The 19,947-nt window shown below is 38.9% G+C and overlaps 1 protein-coding gene across 1 annotated transcript in view; it reads left to right on the top strand.

The window, feature by feature from the left end:
* Positions 1-19,621, top strand: part of pdlim5b (PDZ and LIM domain 5b) — a 44,915-nt gene extending 25,294 nt beyond the window's left edge. Inside the window, exons 4-13 of the mRNA XM_059357947.1 lie at positions 3,437-3,464; positions 3,821-4,317; positions 7,833-7,987; positions 9,175-9,202; positions 14,125-14,288; positions 16,875-17,055; positions 17,211-17,391; positions 17,855-17,975; positions 18,065-18,180; positions 18,464-19,621. Coding sequence (XP_059213930.1) covers positions 3,437-3,464; positions 3,821-4,317; positions 7,833-7,987; positions 9,175-9,202; positions 14,125-14,288; positions 16,875-17,055; positions 17,211-17,391; positions 17,855-17,975; positions 18,065-18,180; positions 18,464-18,553 — 1,561 coding nt within the window. The 3' untranslated portion in view covers positions 18,554-19,621. The remainder of the gene's footprint in view (positions 1-3,436; positions 3,465-3,820; positions 4,318-7,832; positions 7,988-9,174; positions 9,203-14,124; positions 14,289-16,874; positions 17,056-17,210; positions 17,392-17,854; positions 17,976-18,064; positions 18,181-18,463) is intronic.
* Positions 19,622-19,947: the final 326 nt, after the last annotated feature.

Raw genomic sequence — 19,947 nt, forward strand, 5'->3', positions numbered from 1 at the left:
ACGCTTTGGCTCCGATTTTTATGCAGCGGTAAATCTGAGAAAACAGATAATGTTTGCCAGGTCTCCCACAGAGTTTAAACATTTATCACACAAGTTAAATACAAGAGGGCAGGCCTTGTTTAAAAAGTTTTGGAATAATGTAGCCTGTCTATGACATTAATAGCGTGTGAATTTGACTTGTCTCAGTCCTCCTACATATCATATAATATCCAAGCCGGCTTTAATATGATGAAAGTGAACAAAACTATTCCTGGATATTAAAGCAAGAGATGGTGACAGATGCTTGGAGTCAAAATCATTAATGATGTTTTTATGGAACTTTTCCAAAAGAAACTGTGTGTGAAAGTCTAGTGAAAGCAACACCTAAAAAATTAAAGGCTTCTCTTTCCCCTGTAAAAAAAAAATGGATATGTGAGTCTGTTAGGTGGTAAGATGTGTGTGTGTGGTGAGAAAGCTGTGTCTATTAGCTGCTCCATCATTCAGTCAAATGCCATATGCCAGACTGTTTCTCTTGGCCCTTAAAGAGACATGGGCAGGGTGGAAATGCGTCACTCTGCTTTGCTCTCTAGCTTATTCCTCCGGTTCACCTCCTTATTAACCTCTTATTTTGGAGGGGTGTGCGTGTGTGTGTGTGTGTGCGTTTGTGCGTGTGTGGGTGTGTGCGTGTGTGCGTGTGTGACAGAGTCAGTGCAAAGACAAGTCTACATTGATGAAAACCACACTCAACAACTTTTTTTTTCTTCCAAGGACACTTTTGCTTTCAAGATAATGTTTATTTATATATTGCCGTAATTTATTAGCTTTTGCTTAAGGTATGTAGTCTCTTAATTTGGTCCACAAATAAATCTTGTAGATATCTGCATCTGTAATCTAATAAAAACAAGGCATCCTGATTAGATTAGGAGGAACTGAAGTCTGCGCTGAGCATAGCAAAGCCATGACTGTAGGCTCAACAGGAGCAGGATTTGTCTGTGTAATAACCACAAACAGTAGCACAAACTAGACAAGCAGCCTTGTCAAGATCAAAAAGTCTGATATTTTTTTATTGAGGGAAAAGGTTTAGTTAAATTAACAACAGAGAAACTTTAATGTGAAAAAAATATTTAATGTGTGATAAATACAGGATAAAATATATAATAGACATTCCCCACACTCATCTATATATAAAAACAAACACTTTAACACACAGAATGTATTCTCTGCCACAAAGGGTCAGTCAATCAAAACAAAAACATAAGATGAACTTGGTGACATAGAGAAGTAGTGTGGAATCATGGGAGTTGTTGTCTTCACTGTTAAACAACCCAGGTTACTGATGAAAATCTATCTGACCTGTGGAAATAATGCTCAAAAATGTCTTAATGCAAAGTTTTATTCACGTAACATTTGTTAATTTCATGCCATTTTATTGTAATAAACCAGTTGCAAGTAATGTTATCTTATGTAAGGTCAATTTACTAACTTACCATAAGATTAAATAAATTCAATTCGACTCGACTCGACTCGATTCAACTCAATGCAATTTCATTATATGGGCCAAAATTACAAATCACAAATCTGCCTCAGGTAGTTACAATCTGTACATACAGCACTCTCTGTAGTTGATACATAAAACATAAATAATACCTCATTACAATTTCATTTTTTATTTTACTTTCATTCTGTTATATATAAAATGTTTCCTGTAACTTCTCATGTTGGTTTCAATAGTAAACCACAGACCTTGTTGCACTTATAGCATCCAAAATCCCGAAACAGAACCATCTCCAGAATGAAAAGTAGAACTGCACAGATGGTTAACATGACGCCAAGAAGACGCCACAATGACAGACCAGTTGGTGCCACGATCCAGTTACACTCAGATTAACCACGTACATGTAAACTTGGACACCACAAAGTAAATGCACGCTCGTGCGACCACACACTCACCCAGTGTTTGTCTCTTTGTCATAGCAGAACAAAAGCAGGTCCAGCTAGGCAGGGAGCAGGACAGCACAGAGGGGCTGAGCTCAACAGATGTTCACAGGACCACCCGAACAAGTGTTTGTTCAGTTTGCTCTGGGAAAAGAAAGATAGAGAGTGAATCCGCCCAGCTGCCCCTCTCTGCGCCACTGATGGCAGATACACACTGCCTCATTGTAGACTGGCTCCACATTTTAATGGAATGTGCTGTTTGATCTTTAGACCTTTTACTGTTTTCCTTGGCGTGCTGCTTCCTCTCCATAAGCAGGTCCAATAATACAAGTACATTGGAAAATAAGCATACTGTATATAAGCTGCTAAGTGGAAACTGTAAATGCAGGCTATGGGCACAGATGACATCAACATCTGGTCGAAGGGTGGAACTCTTTCTTGCCAGGCTCAGTTGTTGCGTCTCGGCTCAGTCAGAAAGGAAATGCTTCAGCGTTTGTTGACTGTTTTCCTAATATGGCAGAGAAAGGAGGGACAGCAGCAGACATACCGTAGCTCCTGGTCCGGAACCTGACTTGCTGACTCACTGTCTGTTTTTTGTATTTTGCTTTTAATGAGCAAAAAGGGACACATTGTCTGCATGTCCAGGCCAAAAATAGGACACATTGTTAACAAGGGTCTGAATTGGATGCCTCTCTAACTGCATCCTTTTAAGGCACTTAAGGAGGACATAGTGGTAGACAGTGCTTGCAAGTAAAAAAATGACACAAATAGAAAAAGGATAAAAAAGTTTGTTGGATATTTATCTATCCAGAACATCTCAACAGAACAGAACGGAAGAGACCACCCCGCTCTCTCCCATAGGTGATAAAATCGTGGCAGCTGCTTCAATCATCAAGTGTAAATCAGATGTCCGCCACACTTTAACACCAGCCTGCAGATGCACACACACCCTACTGTACAGCGGGTTCACACATACTGGTAGTTTTGCATGTTTAACACCTTAACCACAAATTGCATATAATTATTGTTAACCATCTTCCAAAGCACACAGTTTTGAACATTTCCTACTTTCCGTGCTGCCATTTGTTTCCATTTTATTTCAGTGCACAAAAAATGTCCATTTCCAGAGCTTGAACCTTGCATGAGATCAGTAATTCATCACTGGAAACATTTTGGTGCATTCATTTAGCCCGCAAGCTCTCATCAAGATTTGTTATGAAACACAGTAACGCAGCTTCATTCAGAAAATGATTCTTTTGGGGGAGCTTTAGGGATGCGCTGACATCCAATATACAATTCTGCATCTCTGACTAAAAAAATCTCTGAGTAAAATAGTTTTTTAAACTGGTATTTTAGACCAGTTTTTGGCCAAGATTTTGCCTTAAATGTCACCATCTCAAAAATGTTGACCTGTATTTGGCTAGAAAGCCTTCTCGCAGCAGATGTACAAATAAACATTTACCATTCAAAATGAGAATGTTGTGTGATCAGTCTTTTTATGATTTTCTCTCTGTCTTTGCAGACCCTCTCCGAAAGATGCCATACCTAAGGTAGGTGAAGTAAAATATTCACATAAAAACCATATATTGACTAAATTTCCCCTGAATTCCATGTTATTTATTCATATTGTACCAGTTTATTAAAAGTGAGCATGCTTATTGGGCCCTTCTGAGATTATGTGAGAACACAGATTGGCTTGGCATGCATAGCTGAGACTGAGGCTGCATTTTATCGCACCTCTGAAACATGTATGGCACAGGCATGACTTTCAATCATACAGAAGTGTGAAAACACCTTTGACTGTGATGTGGTTGTTGTGCAGTGCTATTAGGAATGCTGGTTTACATGCATGAGCTGATTATGGATTTGCTGTATGTGCACGCTGTGTGTCTCCACCTTCATCCAGGACGAACCTCAAGAAATCATTAAGCCTGTCCCAATCACTCACCCCGCCCCGAGCACCGCGTACACCAAGCCGTCGAGCCAGCCCAGTGCTGCTTACAACAAGACAGCCCGGCCTTTTGGCGGGGACAGCGGTGTGGTCACAGCTTCTTCCCCGGCCCCCCCCTCCATCCCCTCACAGTCATCCGCTTTCAAGCCGGCTGCCCCTTCTCAGCCACCCCAGCCCCCATTTGCGCTGAAGTCGAGCCTCCCTGCACCGGACTCCTCTCCCAGGCCCAGCACTGGCCGCTCCGCCTTCACTTCCCCGTCTGCCTCTTCCTCCTCATCTAACTCCTCCTCTCCAGCCAGAGTGACAGCCCCTCCCTCCAACCCTAATGTCCCACAGCCCTCCGTCTATAACTCACCTATCAACCTCTACTCCAATAACAATGCTTGTGAGGTGGTCATGGGACAGAGACGCGGCCTTTTGGAGAGCCAGGGAATCTCAGAGCACTTCAATGGGTACGTATCATTCATCCAACCCCTTGACGATTTGGTTGCTTTACTTTTTTTTTTGTTAGTTTAAATACAAAAAACATATAGAATAATTTAGTAATATATGTTCACTGTGTGCTTTAGTCATTGGTGGATTATGAGACATGGGCTCCTACGCACAGACATGCAAAATTTCCCACCACTCCTGCTAGTTTTTAGTTATTTCGTGTCTCTTTGTCGTTGTTCTGCCCCTTTTCATAAATGTGAGTATTTTTGTGGAATGTTGGGTGTCTTTGCAAGTGTTTGACATCTCTCTTTTGTTGTTTTGGTCCTTTGTAGACATTTCGTGTCTCTTTGTAGTAATTTTGTGTCTCTTGTAGTTTTTTTGGTCTTTTGTAGTCGTTTTGGTCTTTTGTAGTCATTTTTTGTCTCTTTGTAGTTGTTTTGTGTTTCTATACAGTCAATTTTGTGTGTTTTTATTCCTTTTTTGTAGACGTTGCAAGTCTTTTTGTGGACCATTGAGTCTCTTTGTAACAGTTTTGCATCTCTTTGTAGTTTTTTTGGGCCTCTTTGTAGTCTTTTTGTGTCTGTTGTGGTTTTATGTTTCTTTGTGGTCATTTTTAAGTCTCATCCTGGTTGGAAAATGTCTCTTTGAGTGACATTTTGTAGTTGAAGGTCAGTGGTGCACCCTAACACTTTGGGCCCCTGGACCTGTGCCCGGCAGGCCCACTTAGTAATCCATCCATGGCTTTGGTCAGCAGGTTCAGAAGGAGTTGTGGTTCACAGAGGCCACAGAGTAGTTGCAACTTTGCTTTACCATCTACATAAAAGAATGCATTATAGAAAATAATATATTCCACTCTGCTCTTCCTAAACCTCATTCCCTGTTCCACCCCAAATATGTGTCTCATTTGAAAAGCTAACATTGAAACAGCCCATCACTTATGTTTTCACACAGCTGCATACAAGGAAAATCCAAAGCATGCCGCACATCTTGTTTGAATCTTCCACAGGGCAACTGGAGAGGGAACAGAGTCTAGACAACATGCTAACTGATGCTACTGCCTGCCTATCTATAATTGACAGTGTGGTTCACAGAACTGCCAAAACACACAGTCTGCCCAACAGGCACTGCTGGTGCAACACTTGTTTCTAATTAGCCTGAATCCTGGCAGCTCTGCTGTGCTTCTAGGGACCGGGGACAGAGCTGGGTTTGACTGCAGTGGGCTACATCAGCAGGATTTGACTCACTGGTTGGGTTTCAGTAGACTGAGCTAGGTTGAAGTGATTTGCCACTCATTCTTTACTCTTTGTCACCTGGAAAACGGGTCACAAAATCTGTTTTATTGGCTTGAAGATAGCCAGCTTCTACCACACTTAAATATATCCATGAAACTGTGTATATCTCTATGTTTGACAAAGTTCAAATGTTAAAAATGGTTAATTCGGGAAGGTTTAGCATCTGTTTTCTATTCTGTGTTTAACCTGTGGGGAATGTCAGTGAGGAACAGAGATGAAGATAACGATCATTCATATTAGGTTTAAATATATAATCAGGAGTTGGAGTGTCATTATCAGGCACAACATCACTTATTATTTTCCTCTGTAATTTTCTCTGCAATCTTTCTTTCGCTTGAAATCTCAGACTCTAATAGAGGTAGTGTATTTCTTGCAGCATGTGTGTGTTTGCGTGCTGACCTGCATGCTTTGTTTGTGGTTTCCTTTGGTTTTCTTTAGGCACATTCTCTCAGAAGGGCCTTTCACTTAAAGGGCATTGGTTCTGGACTGTGTTCCAATTCTCAATCTGCTCTATTCATGCTCCTTCTTTGCTTCAATCCTTTTCCATTTACCCCTTCTTTACACACAGGAGGAAGAAGAGACAGACACCAAGTTAGTGCTGTGAATGATAATACATCTGCTGCAGTTGCTTTCTAACCATGTGGAATGTGATTACAGCCTTCCCATCTTTCTGGTTTATGATTACCAACGGCATGCTTGCACCTCTTTGAGCTCACCCTCACAACCCTCACATTCATGCTCATGCACTTAGACTACATGCTCATTTCAAGCTCCAAACAAACTGCGAAACTCCGTAAATAATCCATCTCTGAAGCACCGCAGGACACCCGATGGGGGATCAGCTCATGCAGGGCATTCATTTTCTCTGTGACATCAGGCTCTGTGTTAGATAATACTGTATTTACACTCTGCATAGCCCGGCCTGTCAACGCACTCGGCCGCTCAAGTCACCCGGCTCTGCATCTGTCTCGCTCCATCTGCTACTGTTGTCAGTGTGTTTACTCAAGGCCAGACAAATCACTGCCAAGTATCTTCTGCTTTGGCTAATAATAGACTGACTCGTTCTGTCTTTGATCATCCTTCACCTCCCTCCACTCACCTGACAGAAGCAACCACACAGAATATAAATTGCATATACTTGGACTTTTGACATTGAAATGAGTCAGAGTTTGGAGCAGCCCTTGAACTAAACTGTGCATGTAAACACTTCACGTAAATATTATTGCATTCTAGAGTAGCCTCAAATTATTTTTGGAGAAAAAGTTGATCCCTCATTACAAAGCACATTACTCCCACCTTGTGGTTAGATGTGTTCACTGTCATTCCTTAAACTATGCAGATGGTGTGTTTAATATCACAGTTCTAGTATAGTAAATCTAATTGCTTAATCAATCAAGATTTAAATAAATTACCAGTAATTTATTCTCTGGTTGACCTTTACTCTGTGGTTTTCCTTCCTGATAGTGAGCCTCAGAGAAGTCTTAAGTAAGTATAGGTCAGAACAGTTTCTTGACTTTCCATATAAACAGTGCAGTGTCAGACAGTTAGGACTTAATGTGACTTTTGCATTTATGATCGTCTCTACCTTTGTGCATTTTCCCCCTGTTGCATTGCTCGTCTGCAGAACTCCACCTCCAGCTAAACCTCGGAGGTAATTGTGAAATCTAACAGCAGTGATGTGCAACCCACAGGTGCATCTCCATAAATTAGAATATGATGGAAAAGTCCTTTTCCAGTAGTTCAAGACAAATAGCCCCAACCAAGTATTGAGTACATATAGGACATACTTTTCAGAGGCCAACATTTCCATATTAAACATACTTTTTAAAATTGGTCTTTTGTAATATTACATTTTTTTGAGACACTGAATTTAAGTCTTCATTAAATGTAAGGCATAATCATTATAAATAGAAGAAATGAAATAAATTTAGACATGACATTCAGTGTGTAATGGATCTTTATAATGTGTTATTTCCACTTTTTGAATTGAATTACTGACATAAATAAACTTCTCTATGATATTCTAATTTATTGAGATGCACCTGTATATCTACAAGCTGCACCCTTGATTGAATGTGGAGCACTCATTGCATAGTATAGTATATACTGTATGTGTACTGTGTGTGTTGGTTGTTACTATGAATGTTTGCTGTTTGGGATCTTGCGTGTGTGCATAAACTGTTATTTTGACCAGTGATAATTGCCATTCTTGTAACATAATTTCTTGGTTTCTGACTGTATAGGAAACCTAATGTGGAACCCGAGGATCACGCCTCCCCACTGAGCGAGGCTAGCAAGAAGCGTCTGATTGAGGACACGGAGGACTGGCACCCGAGAACTGGAACTTCCCAGTCCCGCTCCTTCCGCATCTTGGCCCAGCTCACAGGCACAGAAAATGGTGTGTAGAAACCTCAGTGTGTTAGATACTTATTACATGCATATGGTCTTTAAAGCAATGTTTCCCAAACCCTTTTCCTTAAGGGACTCCTTTTCTATTATCAAGTAAACTGATGACCCATGACACATTTTCATATATAGTTCATATTGAATGCATAACAGGCTGAAGCTATTTAGAAAAAGAGAAATGGTTCTGTGAATATAGTTTGTGTTCAGGTCTTGTTTTTTAAAGTTTGTCTCTTTAATAAAAATCCAAACTTTGAAGATACTATTTTCATCTAGTTTTCTCCACAGAAATGAAGTCAATGCTGCATATTTAAAATAAATTGTTGAAAATCTTGTGATCCCCTTTGAAGCTTTAGTGACCCCTGATTGGGAACCAGTGTTTTTAAGTGTTTAAACTGTCTAAATATGATTTTAGGAATTCTCTAAACATTGTAAGTCCCAGCTTTATATTGCTGGCAGTTTATTTTAGATCTAATAAACCAATTCAAAGGATGCCAATTTTAAGCTAATATTTTATTTAAAAAACAGCTTTATGTTCACATTTCTTTATCAAAATGGTATTGCCCATTTAGATCAAAAAATTATATTATAGTTTCTTCAGCCACAGCACTTTAAGAAAGCTTTCATCACTCTATGATTTTAATGTGTTTTTTATATTGCTGTTTTGACTATAAGTGACAGTGATGGTTACACGACCAGACTGTGGCTTTTGGTTTCTCCATGTCTCCATTCATAAGGGTTGTGTGTGTGTGTATGCGTGCGAGATTGTGCGTGTGTTTGGGGGTGTGAGTGTGTGAGTGAGTGAGTGCGTGCATTTGTGTGTAGTTTAACCAATGCAAAATGTTATTTACACTAACTTATGGTCGTTATTAGAATGAAGTAAGATGAGAGATTTGTTTTGTTCTTCCTCTGTGTCAAATGAAGTTACCAGACTGGTGCGGAATATATGATGTGATTTGAACATTTGATGTAAATTCAATGCGCCTGGTGTCTCTGCAGCTGTTACCAATTGAAAGACAAGTCTAGGAAGTCCTAACAGGGTCTAGTTTGCAGTGGTTTGATGAACCTAGAACAAGTTGGAGCAGAGATAGAGCTGCAAACAGTAACTGTATATTCACTGACCTTTTATTGTACTTTTTGCTTTATTTTCACTGGTGTTTTTTTTTTTCTTTACTGTTTCAGAGCAAGCTGCAGAGAACAGTGGAAAGAAGTAAGTGGTTGGTGGTTTTTAATATAATCAAATTTGGTATGTGGTTGTGAGCTTACTCGCCCTCTGTCTCTGTTTTTCGTCTGTAGTATTTTTGTATGTGCTGAATATAAGGCATCTATTTTAGGTTATTAATCATAACAGTGATTCTTTGATCATAGAGGTTTCAAATTCAGAACTGGCCCTCAAAGCACTAATATAAGCATGTCTGGGAGCCTGTGTTTCCGAGTTAAGCCCTGATTTCCTGATCTTATGGTCCCACAGTATCACGCTTAATTTAAGGCTTAATTTGGAGAAACCGCTCTGAGAGCTCTCAGAGGAAGACGGTGGAGTGGAGACAGCCATAAAGTCAGCGTAGGCTGTGATTGCTGCTGCCGTTCCTAGTCTTAAATTGATTTAATCTGCAGTAAACACAGTTTGCCCTCCTTACCAGACTTTTCAACCAATCAGTGTGTCACTCACTTGAACCTGTGGGTAATTAAGTGGTGTTGTGGGTAATAGCCACCCTGCCAGAAGGAGATTCCTGCTCTCCTTCTGTTAGTGAGATTCTGTGTAGACTTCCTCAAAAAGAGGGCATATAACAGATTGTCCTGGCTTATAATTTAATACACATCTGTTGCTTTGCATTCATCTCCATCTTTGCTATTTTTGGGTGCTATTGTTATTTTCTCCCTGCATTTAACCCTGTGGACTACAGAAGCCCTATGAGCCTTTTCTAAGTAGAACTTGCTAAAGCACACAATATATGCATCTTGTGTTGAGAGTACATAGATAAATTAAAGCTCACCTGGAAGAAAACAAGAATTATTTTTGTCCTATTTACAACACGAGGTGGTGTTGCACAGCTTCTTGTGGCTGAAATGGGTAATATGTAATACTTCCTATCCTGACAAATAGATAAATATTTCACCTGCTGAAAACGATTTTTTCCCACCTGTTCTTAAGTCATAAATAGCAGAGAACCTGATCTTGCCTCATAGGGCTTCTGTAGGTCCCTCTTATGTTATCTTTTCCTTTTTTTCTGCAATCTTAACCTTTCCAACTTTCCCATTTTCTCTCTTTTCTCTTTTCCTCCTGTCTTATGGTGCAAATCAGAGTGAACAAGTTGGACCCAGAAGTTATAGGACACAAGTACAACAAGCTGAGAGACTGGCATCACGATGTTTCTGCACGTGTTCTAAATGTGTAGTAGACAGAGAATTTTGTGTTTGTTTGTTTTATGTTTTATTTATTTTATTTTGACCATTATTAAACTTAAATTTCCTCCTCCTTTTACATACCAACATATTTAAAAACTCCATTTGACACAATAATGACTTCCAAACTTTAAATAACAGAAGTAAAAAGTGAGTTTTTTTGTGTGCAAAGTTTTAAGCTACATATCATCCTGCTACATGTAGTTATAATTCAAAATGTAATTTGCAGGTAATATCACAGTGTATGCATACTTCTCTGTATCATATAGCCTCCACTCCTCGGTACACTTTCTGAAATCTTGTATCTTATTTTTCTGAGCATGTCTGTTTCTTTTTCCTCTATTTTCTACACTAACCAAAGTAGCTGAATCAGTCAACTTTTGATGATTTTGTCTCAATAAATTGTTTTCTTTCTTTTCTACTGTTTCTGCTGCTTTTTTCTTAATCTTTCATTCCTTCTTTTCCTCCTGCCCAGCGAATAAGTAAACTTGAAATTTCCATTTGATGAAGGACTATGACATTAAAGACTGAATAGTGCGTGAAGAGTAGAGGGTTGGAAAGTCCTGTAGTGTACTTTCAGCAGTGAGACAAAAACATTATATCAAAGTTCAATATTAATCAGTTCTGTTATCAGCAACAAGTCTCCTCTACAAGACCCATTTGTTGGATTTCTTTCTGTTGTGATATTATTGTCCTTACAAATTACTGACTGTCACATAAATCAATGGCTTCATCAAGGCAGTAAACATGTCGTTAATATTCTAAATTTAAACTCAATATGATCTGTGGCCCATTAAAAGAGCTCAGGTCATAAATCTGTCCTCCGTTGCCAATAAATATACTCACACGTGTGATGTAAACTTCCTAAACAATGTGATTGCAGTCACGATTCTCATGTCATTCAAACAGAAACTCCCAGCATGCAGGTTAAGAGAAAGTAAGCAAAAAAGACATCAAACCATAAATCTTTCATTGACAGCACAAAAGCCTCTGTTGTTAGTAACATGCTGGGTGCCGTTGCAGGAAACCCAAACAGCTCCAGGGTTAGACATTTTGAACCTGTTGGTGCAAATCCCCTGCTCAACAGGTCTGTCTGAGCAGCAGCCACGTCTGCATGATGGCTGCAGAGCTCAGAGGATACAAATTGATCTGACTCCTATATATAGTCATGTAAAAAAATTGTTAGACCACGACCCTTGTTTTCTTCAATTTCTTGTTCATTTTAATGTCTGGTACAACTAAAGGTACATTTGTTTGGACAAATATAATGATAACAACAAAAACGGCTTATTAGAATTAAATTAAAGAGCTGATATCTAGCCATTTTCCATGGTTTTTTGATAATGATTTTGGTTATTATCGAGAAAAACCATGTACCTTTAGTTGTACCTGGCATTAAAATGAACAAGTAATTGAATCTAACATTGAAGATGCTTCTAAAGGGCAGGCCAAATTCAATCAAAAACTGTATAATCAGAGAAGCAGATTAGAAATACTGAACTATATTTAATCAGTAATAATAATAATAATAAAACAAGTGTTAAATCTTCACCAGTTGAGAAATGTCTGCAACAAGTTTTCAACTATTATTGACTTTGAGCTTTTTTGATTTTTTTCTCCGCTTGCAAAAAAAAAGCTGTGAAACTTAACAAGGGGTGTGGACTAGAAAGCCTAGAGCTTCTCATTTTCTACTAAAACATATTGCAACTCTTAAAATTTTGTGCAGCCAGGGCCCCGGAAAAATAAACCCCCACCACTGTCTGAGTGTCTCCATCTTTGCTGCTTCAGGAGAATAAAAGCAATAACCACTACTCAAACACACCACTGATTACCTCCTGAAATGATTGGAGGTTGAGATACATGTACAGCAGACGCTAAGGCATCACCACCTGTAATTGTTTCCTCATGTCAGTAATTGACAAACCATATGGACAGTGGGCAGCAGTGCATATCCTCATCTGAAAGTCCCCTGTAATTGTCTTGATTGTTCGCATGTGTCACTGAGATTCCGACCAACTGATTGTAAATGTTTGTACCTTCGGTTAACCAGATTACACTAAACATTAGTCTGTACTGGAGGTTCAGTTCAACTGGTGGCACATTCCAAGTCTCACATTTCTTTCTGACTCAGGGATTTGCCACAAATTTAACCAACATTTCAACAAGTTCTCCAAACCACCGGACCACATATGTCATTTTCTATCTCTTATATGACCCCCGTGCTGTGAAGTGGTTGCAGTTTGGTTGAGTTTAGGAAACAAAATTACAAGGTTAGGCTTAGGAATACATGCATGACACAGAGGGTCACAGCCAGACATCTGCAACACGTGTTGTTTGGTTTCATTAAAGACGTTCATTTTTAAGGATTCTGTTGGATGAGATGAGATGGTATATATTTCCTTGTTTTTTAAGAGTATGTGAAAGAATGTGCTTACAAAGTCCATCTTTATAATAGAGGTTGGAGGAAAAATTGATACAGCATAGCATTGCGATATTTTGCGTGATATCGATTCATGGCCGCCAAGTATCGATGTTTAGTGTTCTGATGTAGCTGGCTCAACTTTAGGAATATACTGGTATCATATCAAACTAGAAGATCCAAGGAATCTACAGGCATGTGCGTCAGGATATTGTGTGTGGAAGCTTCAATGCTCTGAATTTTTTTTTAAGTTGAGGAAAGTTTGAGAAAATGTTGCAGTTATTGTCATCTATACATGTTTGATATCAGTTAGGTTCAGTGTGACTGAATACTTTGTTGGTCAGTCTGTGGGTTTGACTCTCATTGTGGAGAAATGAAAAGGCTGAAATTAGATGAATAGACTGAGAATTTTCATTTGTTTTACAAAACAGCTCTTGATGGAATTCAATGTTGTGCAGTTAAACAGTTAAATCACAATATATTGTATCATGACCTAGAGCTGGGCGATGTGGACCAAAAGTCGTATCCCGATGTATTTAGGCTGAACATACATTTTTTTAAAAACCTTTTTAAAAACAATCAAAGCTCCTTAAATGCACATTTAGATAAAAAATCTTTAAATAAAAGCCGCAGCTTGCCTGGAGCAAGAATTACAGTGCAAATTTAAACTATATCGATATCTGCGTTAATGGTCTAATTCCATATCATATTTAAAAATATATCAATATATCTTTTATATCGATATATTGCCCAGCCCTATCATGACCCAAGTATCGAGATGAAATTGGGGCCCCTGCTGATTCACACCTCTACTTTACAGATATATTAAGAAAAAATCTGAATTAAAAATCAAATACTTACCCAACAGATAAATACACGGTTGCTCATGAAGTTGGAATAAAATATATTTTTTACCTCTTTTAATTAATTTATTGTGACAATGTGATTGATTCATGACAGATAAAGTGTATATCTTCTCAAAACTGTATTGATAAATCTCTTTCAAACATATCACAATGAAAAGGAAACCACATTAACAGAGGATTGTCTGAAAACTACATTATTCCAACTTTATTGGCAACTATGTCTGCAAATAGTCCAATATTCTGACCAAGCCCTAAATGTAATACTAGATAGGAGGGTAAAACTGTGACCATGGTGTTTTAACAACAAAATCAGAGTTAGAGTGTTTTCACTGAGCAGAACATAAACACAGTATATGTCTGTAAAAGTATATATGTGTGTGTGTGTGTGTGTGTTGTGGCTGAGTGAGTGATGATGTATATGAAATGTGTAAATCTGTTTCCCAGTGAGGCAGTCGACCAAACCACCCCCACTGTGCACACCTCGCCTGCAGCAAAAACATTCTCCAAATCTGCAGCATCACCCAGAAACGGCAACGTCGCCCCTGGCTCCACGTTCAAGAGCCCGGCGGCCCAGAACAAGCCCGCCTTCCAGTCTGGAGGTCCACCAGGTAGAGAAACACATTCAGAAAACACCCACTGCTGTCTGTTCTTTCTGTCCAATTAATTTAGTGTAGTTGCATCATTTCTCCTCCAGAGGGCAGCCCCGTTCTTTTAAATCCCTGCTTCTCAGCCATAACATTTATTGCAACTTTAATACCTGACACTAAGCCATTTAAGATTATGAGCTCTATAAAACCAAAAGGTATTCCGCTAATGAGCTCGGATTATTGGCTTTTCCCAAGATTCCCTCAATTAAATAGATGGTGAAATAGAGAATTATGTATTTTATTTTGTGTGAAGGCCGCTCTTTAAATCCTGCAATCCCTGCCCATGAGACCCGGAGGTGGTCAGAGCAAATATTTACTGAAAGGCATCAGTCAGGGGTCATTATTAGCAATACTTAGACACAAGTATGCACTCATACATGAACAGATTCACTATGTGCCGTAACGCTTTTCCCCAGAGGCCTTTTTAAGAAACGGCTGCTGAAAGGTACCACAGGGAGAGAGCTGGAGAGGCCACAGTTAGTTCTCTGTTGGCTGTGTTATTTATCAGATTAACACATACTTGAGTTCGAGGTAAACAGGCATGTATCTCATAGTTGGGGTGTGGAATTGGGCTGGATATGTGGAATGTGACCTTTACATTTATTTACATGAATTATTAATTTTGGCACACTGGAATATTTTAGTTGTACAAAGAAAACATATCAAAGATGCTATAATCACATCAAAGTTGTACACACAGCAGGTTCTTTAATCAAATACATATAAAGAGTGACTCGGTCTTTGTCCTGCTGTCTCTAAATTCAGACAGAGCCGACAAAACAGCCCCGCTCTGATTCAGTTTGTCTCTGACTTTACCTCCTTATCGTCCTTTTACAGCGAGACAGCAATGACAGACTCACAAGCGTCTGTTTCACTTTCTGTCTTATTTTTTAATGTGGCTCAGCGCTTTCCAAAGGATTCATTTAGAATATTTTTGCCCCACTGACAGCTTGTCACCAAGCACCTCACTGTGCCAGCTTTCACACAGATAAGGTCATATAGTGAAAAATATTTTGACTCCAGCATAATTCTCTGCATCAATACTGCTTTCAGTTAAATTTAACGTGTTTATCCATTTTTTTTATTTTCTGTTATATATAACAGCTGTATATTTGGATTAATTTCGCAACAGGTTTAAGAATAAGGTCTTAATGCTGCCTCAAAGCCTTCTCCATACTAATGCTAGTAAAGTTCTAGTAAAGTACTATATACTTGGACTAAAAGTACTCAAATTTGTATATATTGAGTCTAAAAATATTAGGTTCAGTCAATAAAAATGTCATCTATGTGTTGATGTTTTTTTATAGGCAGCCAATGGATTTGCAGAAGACAGTTAAAAATACTTTATTTCATGCCTGTTTTGAGAAGTATACATCACAAAAAAGTCACATTCCAATTGGAAACAAACAAACAAACTTCCCCAAAAAAATAAAGATTCTAATCTTGAAGGGAAAAACACTTGAAGGGAGGAATTGTAATATTCAACTTATGTACAGGTGTCCCTCGTAAAGTCTTGACTTTGGGGTCTGATAAAGTCAATCCATCTTGACCATATGTGGGTAAATTTGTCTTGTTATGCTCTGAGGGAATATGTCAGTTTTTCAATTGTATATATTTGGTAAACTATGTCTGTCCAGTCCTCAACCAAGGGAGCTTGCATGTGTATGTTTTTAATTATAAACTCCCCCCAGATTGCCAAGCCCCTTAAAAAATACCCTGCTCAGACAGAAATATGAGCCTGCTCAGGGAAATGTAATATTTTAGGGAAAATGTTTGTTTGATAGTGTCATTGGAAACTGGCTAATGGTGATGTCAAGCTAGCTCTTCAAATGAACCATAACTGAAACATCATTTTACCCAATAATAAAATCTGAGAGAATCTCCTTTTTATTCCCATCTGGAGCCAATATTTTCCATCACACTTACTCTCTAGTATCTCTCCTCTTATTAAACCCACTCCCACAGTCCTCTCACATCACTGCTAGTGCCCCGTTCTGTTGATTCAGTTTGTTTGCTCTCCGTTACAAGGAAATTCAGGGAGCACTTGTCCTTTGACCTCCTAAGTCTTTGAAAACGGCGATCTCTTTCAATAGTGTCTCTGTCCCCGATGCCTTCACCCTCGAGCGCTCCCTCTGAGGGCGGACAACACTGACCTGTGTCTTTGCTCTGAGAGAGAGAGAAGGAAAAATTGTGCATCCTCTCCATATGTTTTGAGATAAGAAGCAGAGGGGGGTTATTTTTCCAGGTGTCTCCTCTGACTCTGGGAAAGAGTTGTTTCCCCTCAGTGGGAAAAATTGATCCCTTGTCTGGGTTGGGTGGGGTGGCTGTGTCCAACCCAGCTGTGTCATGCTTCAGGCATGGAGGTTAGAGATCGTCAAATCATTTCCATTCATTATCTCGCAACACACACACAAACTGTGCACATATGGTCTGCACAAGTAATGCTAAAACATTACAAAAAAAGTGGGGAAAAGGGAATTTGTGGAATAGAATAAATATTATTACAAGCATTTTATTAGTGTTTGGTTATTCTCCCTGCTGGTTTAGGTTTTCCTAAAGGAGGAGCAGCTCCTTCATTTGGCAAAGTTACCAACGCTGGTCCCAAAGGTCCTGACCGCCCCACCCCACAGCCACATCCACAGGACCTCAACTCTCTGGTGCAGCAGGCGGAGCACATCCCAGCCGGCACACGCACCCCAATGTGCAACAAGTGCAACAATGTAATCAGGTAAATAACAGCATGGAAACTGCATTAAAATAAGAGCGTCAAATTCTGCACAAACTCTCTAATTTTTGTTCTGCATGATTTAACCTAAGTATGTGGATTTTTTTTTAATTGAATAATTTTCCTTGAATTCCCTGTCCCTTGCTTATGCACACCAGGGGCCCATTTCTTGTGGCCATGGGCATGTCATGGCACCCCGAGGAATTCAACTGTGCTCAGTGCCACTCCTCCCTGGCAGTGGGTGGATTTGTGGAGGAGAGGGGCCAGGTGTACTGTGAACGTTGCTACGAGCAGTTCTTGGCTCCCACCTGCGGCCGCTGCAACATGAAGATCCTGGGGGTGAGTTCCAAAACTGAGGGGGAGATTTATTCTTTACTGTCCTCAAGTCATTTGATGGATCATATAGTATGAGGACCAAATAATAGCATTAACTTTTAAATATATATATATATATATATATATATATATATATATATATATAATTTAACCTTTATTTTAACCGGGATAGGTCCCATTGGGAGTCCTGGCCAAGAAAGGCAGCAACACAAAATAAAAACAAAAAGTGATCGTAAACAGACACAATACATGAGAAGAAACAACATTGCAACGATTACATCATCATGAGGAAGTGCAAGGGAGTGCAGAACAAGTCATGTATGCAGAACATCAGTTACAGCACTGACGTAACAATTCTATCTCCAAGGCTGTTAGAATGGATTTAAATGCATTCAAAGAAATCAGATCATAGAGTAAACAACTTCAACAAGCTGTTCTTCATTTAGTTCTTCCGTTTTCTCTGCAGGAAGTCATGAATGCCCTGAAACAGACCTGGCATGTGTCCTGCTTCGTCTGTGTCTCCTGCCAACAGCCAATCAGGGGCAACACGTTTCACATGGAGGATGGACAGCCGTACTGTGAAAGAGGTGCAGTATGAAGAGCAGTTAACAGTAGATTAAACATTGTGGGCAAAAAAACCATGTGCAAACTTTTTGTCAATGTGCTGTTCACCCAGACTACTACCAACTGTTTGGGTCCAACTGCCACGGCTGTGACTTCCCCATCGAGGCAGGGGACAAGTTCCTGGATGCTCTAGGATTCACCTGGCATGACACCTGCTTCGTGTGTGCGGTAGGTCCGGGAGAGAGTTTCACTCACAGCAGCAACAAGGGTTAAAAATGTGAACTCAAAAGAAGAAAATGCAGGCACTCTGGTGGATTAACAAAAGTTAAAAACCCTTTATTTTACACGGGTTGCATATAAAAAACACCAACGCATGTCGGCTTGCGCCTTCCTCAGGGTGTATGGAGACAAGAGACAAAAACACATGCAATTATAGGGGGATTCAGTTCAGTTCAAGGGTTAAAAATGTGTTGAGAATATTGTGTGGATATTAAAATTGTTCTCTCCACAGGTCTGCTCTACTAATCTGGAAGGTCAAGCGTTCTTCTCCAAAAAAGACAAGCCTTTGTGCAAGAAACATGCCCACACTGTCAACATCTGACCTGCCTGCTTGGATATAAATGGGACAGGGCAACAGTTTACAGCAATTTATATTTCAGTCAGATGTTATATATTTTCAGAACTAACATTGGGTCAGAGGTTCCACTATAAGCTTTACTTTTGCTCTAATTTTGTTATGCCATATCAGTTTTATAGATAAATATGCAAGAGTACATTTCAATACACTGTTAGCCCCCTGCCATTTCTGTGCAAGTGGATTTTTAATACACATGTATTGTGCTTAAGTTTGTATTTGTGCTGAGCTCTTGATGGGACTTTTTGTTTCACACAGAATAGGATAGTTTACTGCAATTACCTACTGAGCCCCTCAGGGGTCACTTATTAGCTAAAAATATTAAAGTGGAAAGGTATGCTATTAGTAAAGCAAGTGAAAGCTTTAGAAATTATGATTATTTAACATTTAAGGGGAAAAATTATTTATTTTTAAGCAAGGATTTCTCAGTCAACTTGTTCTGGCAACAAAAAATGTCTGGCCTTTGGAGTAAAAATGGGAAATTTTAACAGTATATTATTGTTTTTTTAAATGGTTTTAAATAAATGTGATATATATGGAATCCCCTTTTGGTTAGTAAAGTAAAAAAAACTTAAAAAAAAGAAAATGGATGAAAAAAGATTTTGTAAGTCATTATAATGTCAAACGTTGTCTCAATAATGATTTTAGTATCTCACAATAAGGATATGTCATTATTTTGAGATACTAAGTTATATTTCGAGAAGGTTTCTCATTATGATGACTTACTGGATTTGTTCATTTTTTCATCACATTGGCAGCAATAGGCTTCCATAGTATTTTTCCATTCCAAGTGAATGAAAGCACAAAAAAGTTAAAGTAATGTACAGCAGTGTGAAACTGTCCAGGTCAACTTTCCTTGTTAATGCATAAAAATTATATAAAAGTCTGGTCATCACTCCACAATAGATTGAGTAGTGTTTATGTATATTTTGTTATGCCTATATTTCAGGGGCCAAAGCATGCTTCCAGCGAATATCCACATGAAACTGTACTTCATCCCACTAGTTTCTGACATTAAAATCCTCCAAAATTGAATTCCTTTTCATTGTTTTTCTAAATCATTAAGGAACTAAACTGTTTTTGCAATGTTCTATCCACCAGGACTTTGGATTTCTTGTAACTGATAATGTTTTTGTGATTGCATATATCAGCTTTCCTTTTTCAAAAACAAAAACATACACATAAATACTTGTGTATGCACTTGTGCAATGGATTTGTCATTGAACACTGCACAAATAAGCACCTCTCTCCTTACTTTCTTTTTAAATAAAAGGGTTCAACCTTGAAAACCATAATCAAAACACCTGAGTATGTCATAAAGCTTTTTAACTATCTTAATCTACTTTTTTGTGGCTGACACC

This window comes from Centropristis striata, chromosome 19, assembly GCF_030273125.1.
Source record: "Centropristis striata isolate RG_2023a ecotype Rhode Island chromosome 19, C.striata_1.0, whole genome shotgun sequence".
Taxonomy (NCBI): domain Eukaryota; kingdom Metazoa; phylum Chordata; class Actinopteri; order Perciformes; family Serranidae; genus Centropristis; species Centropristis striata.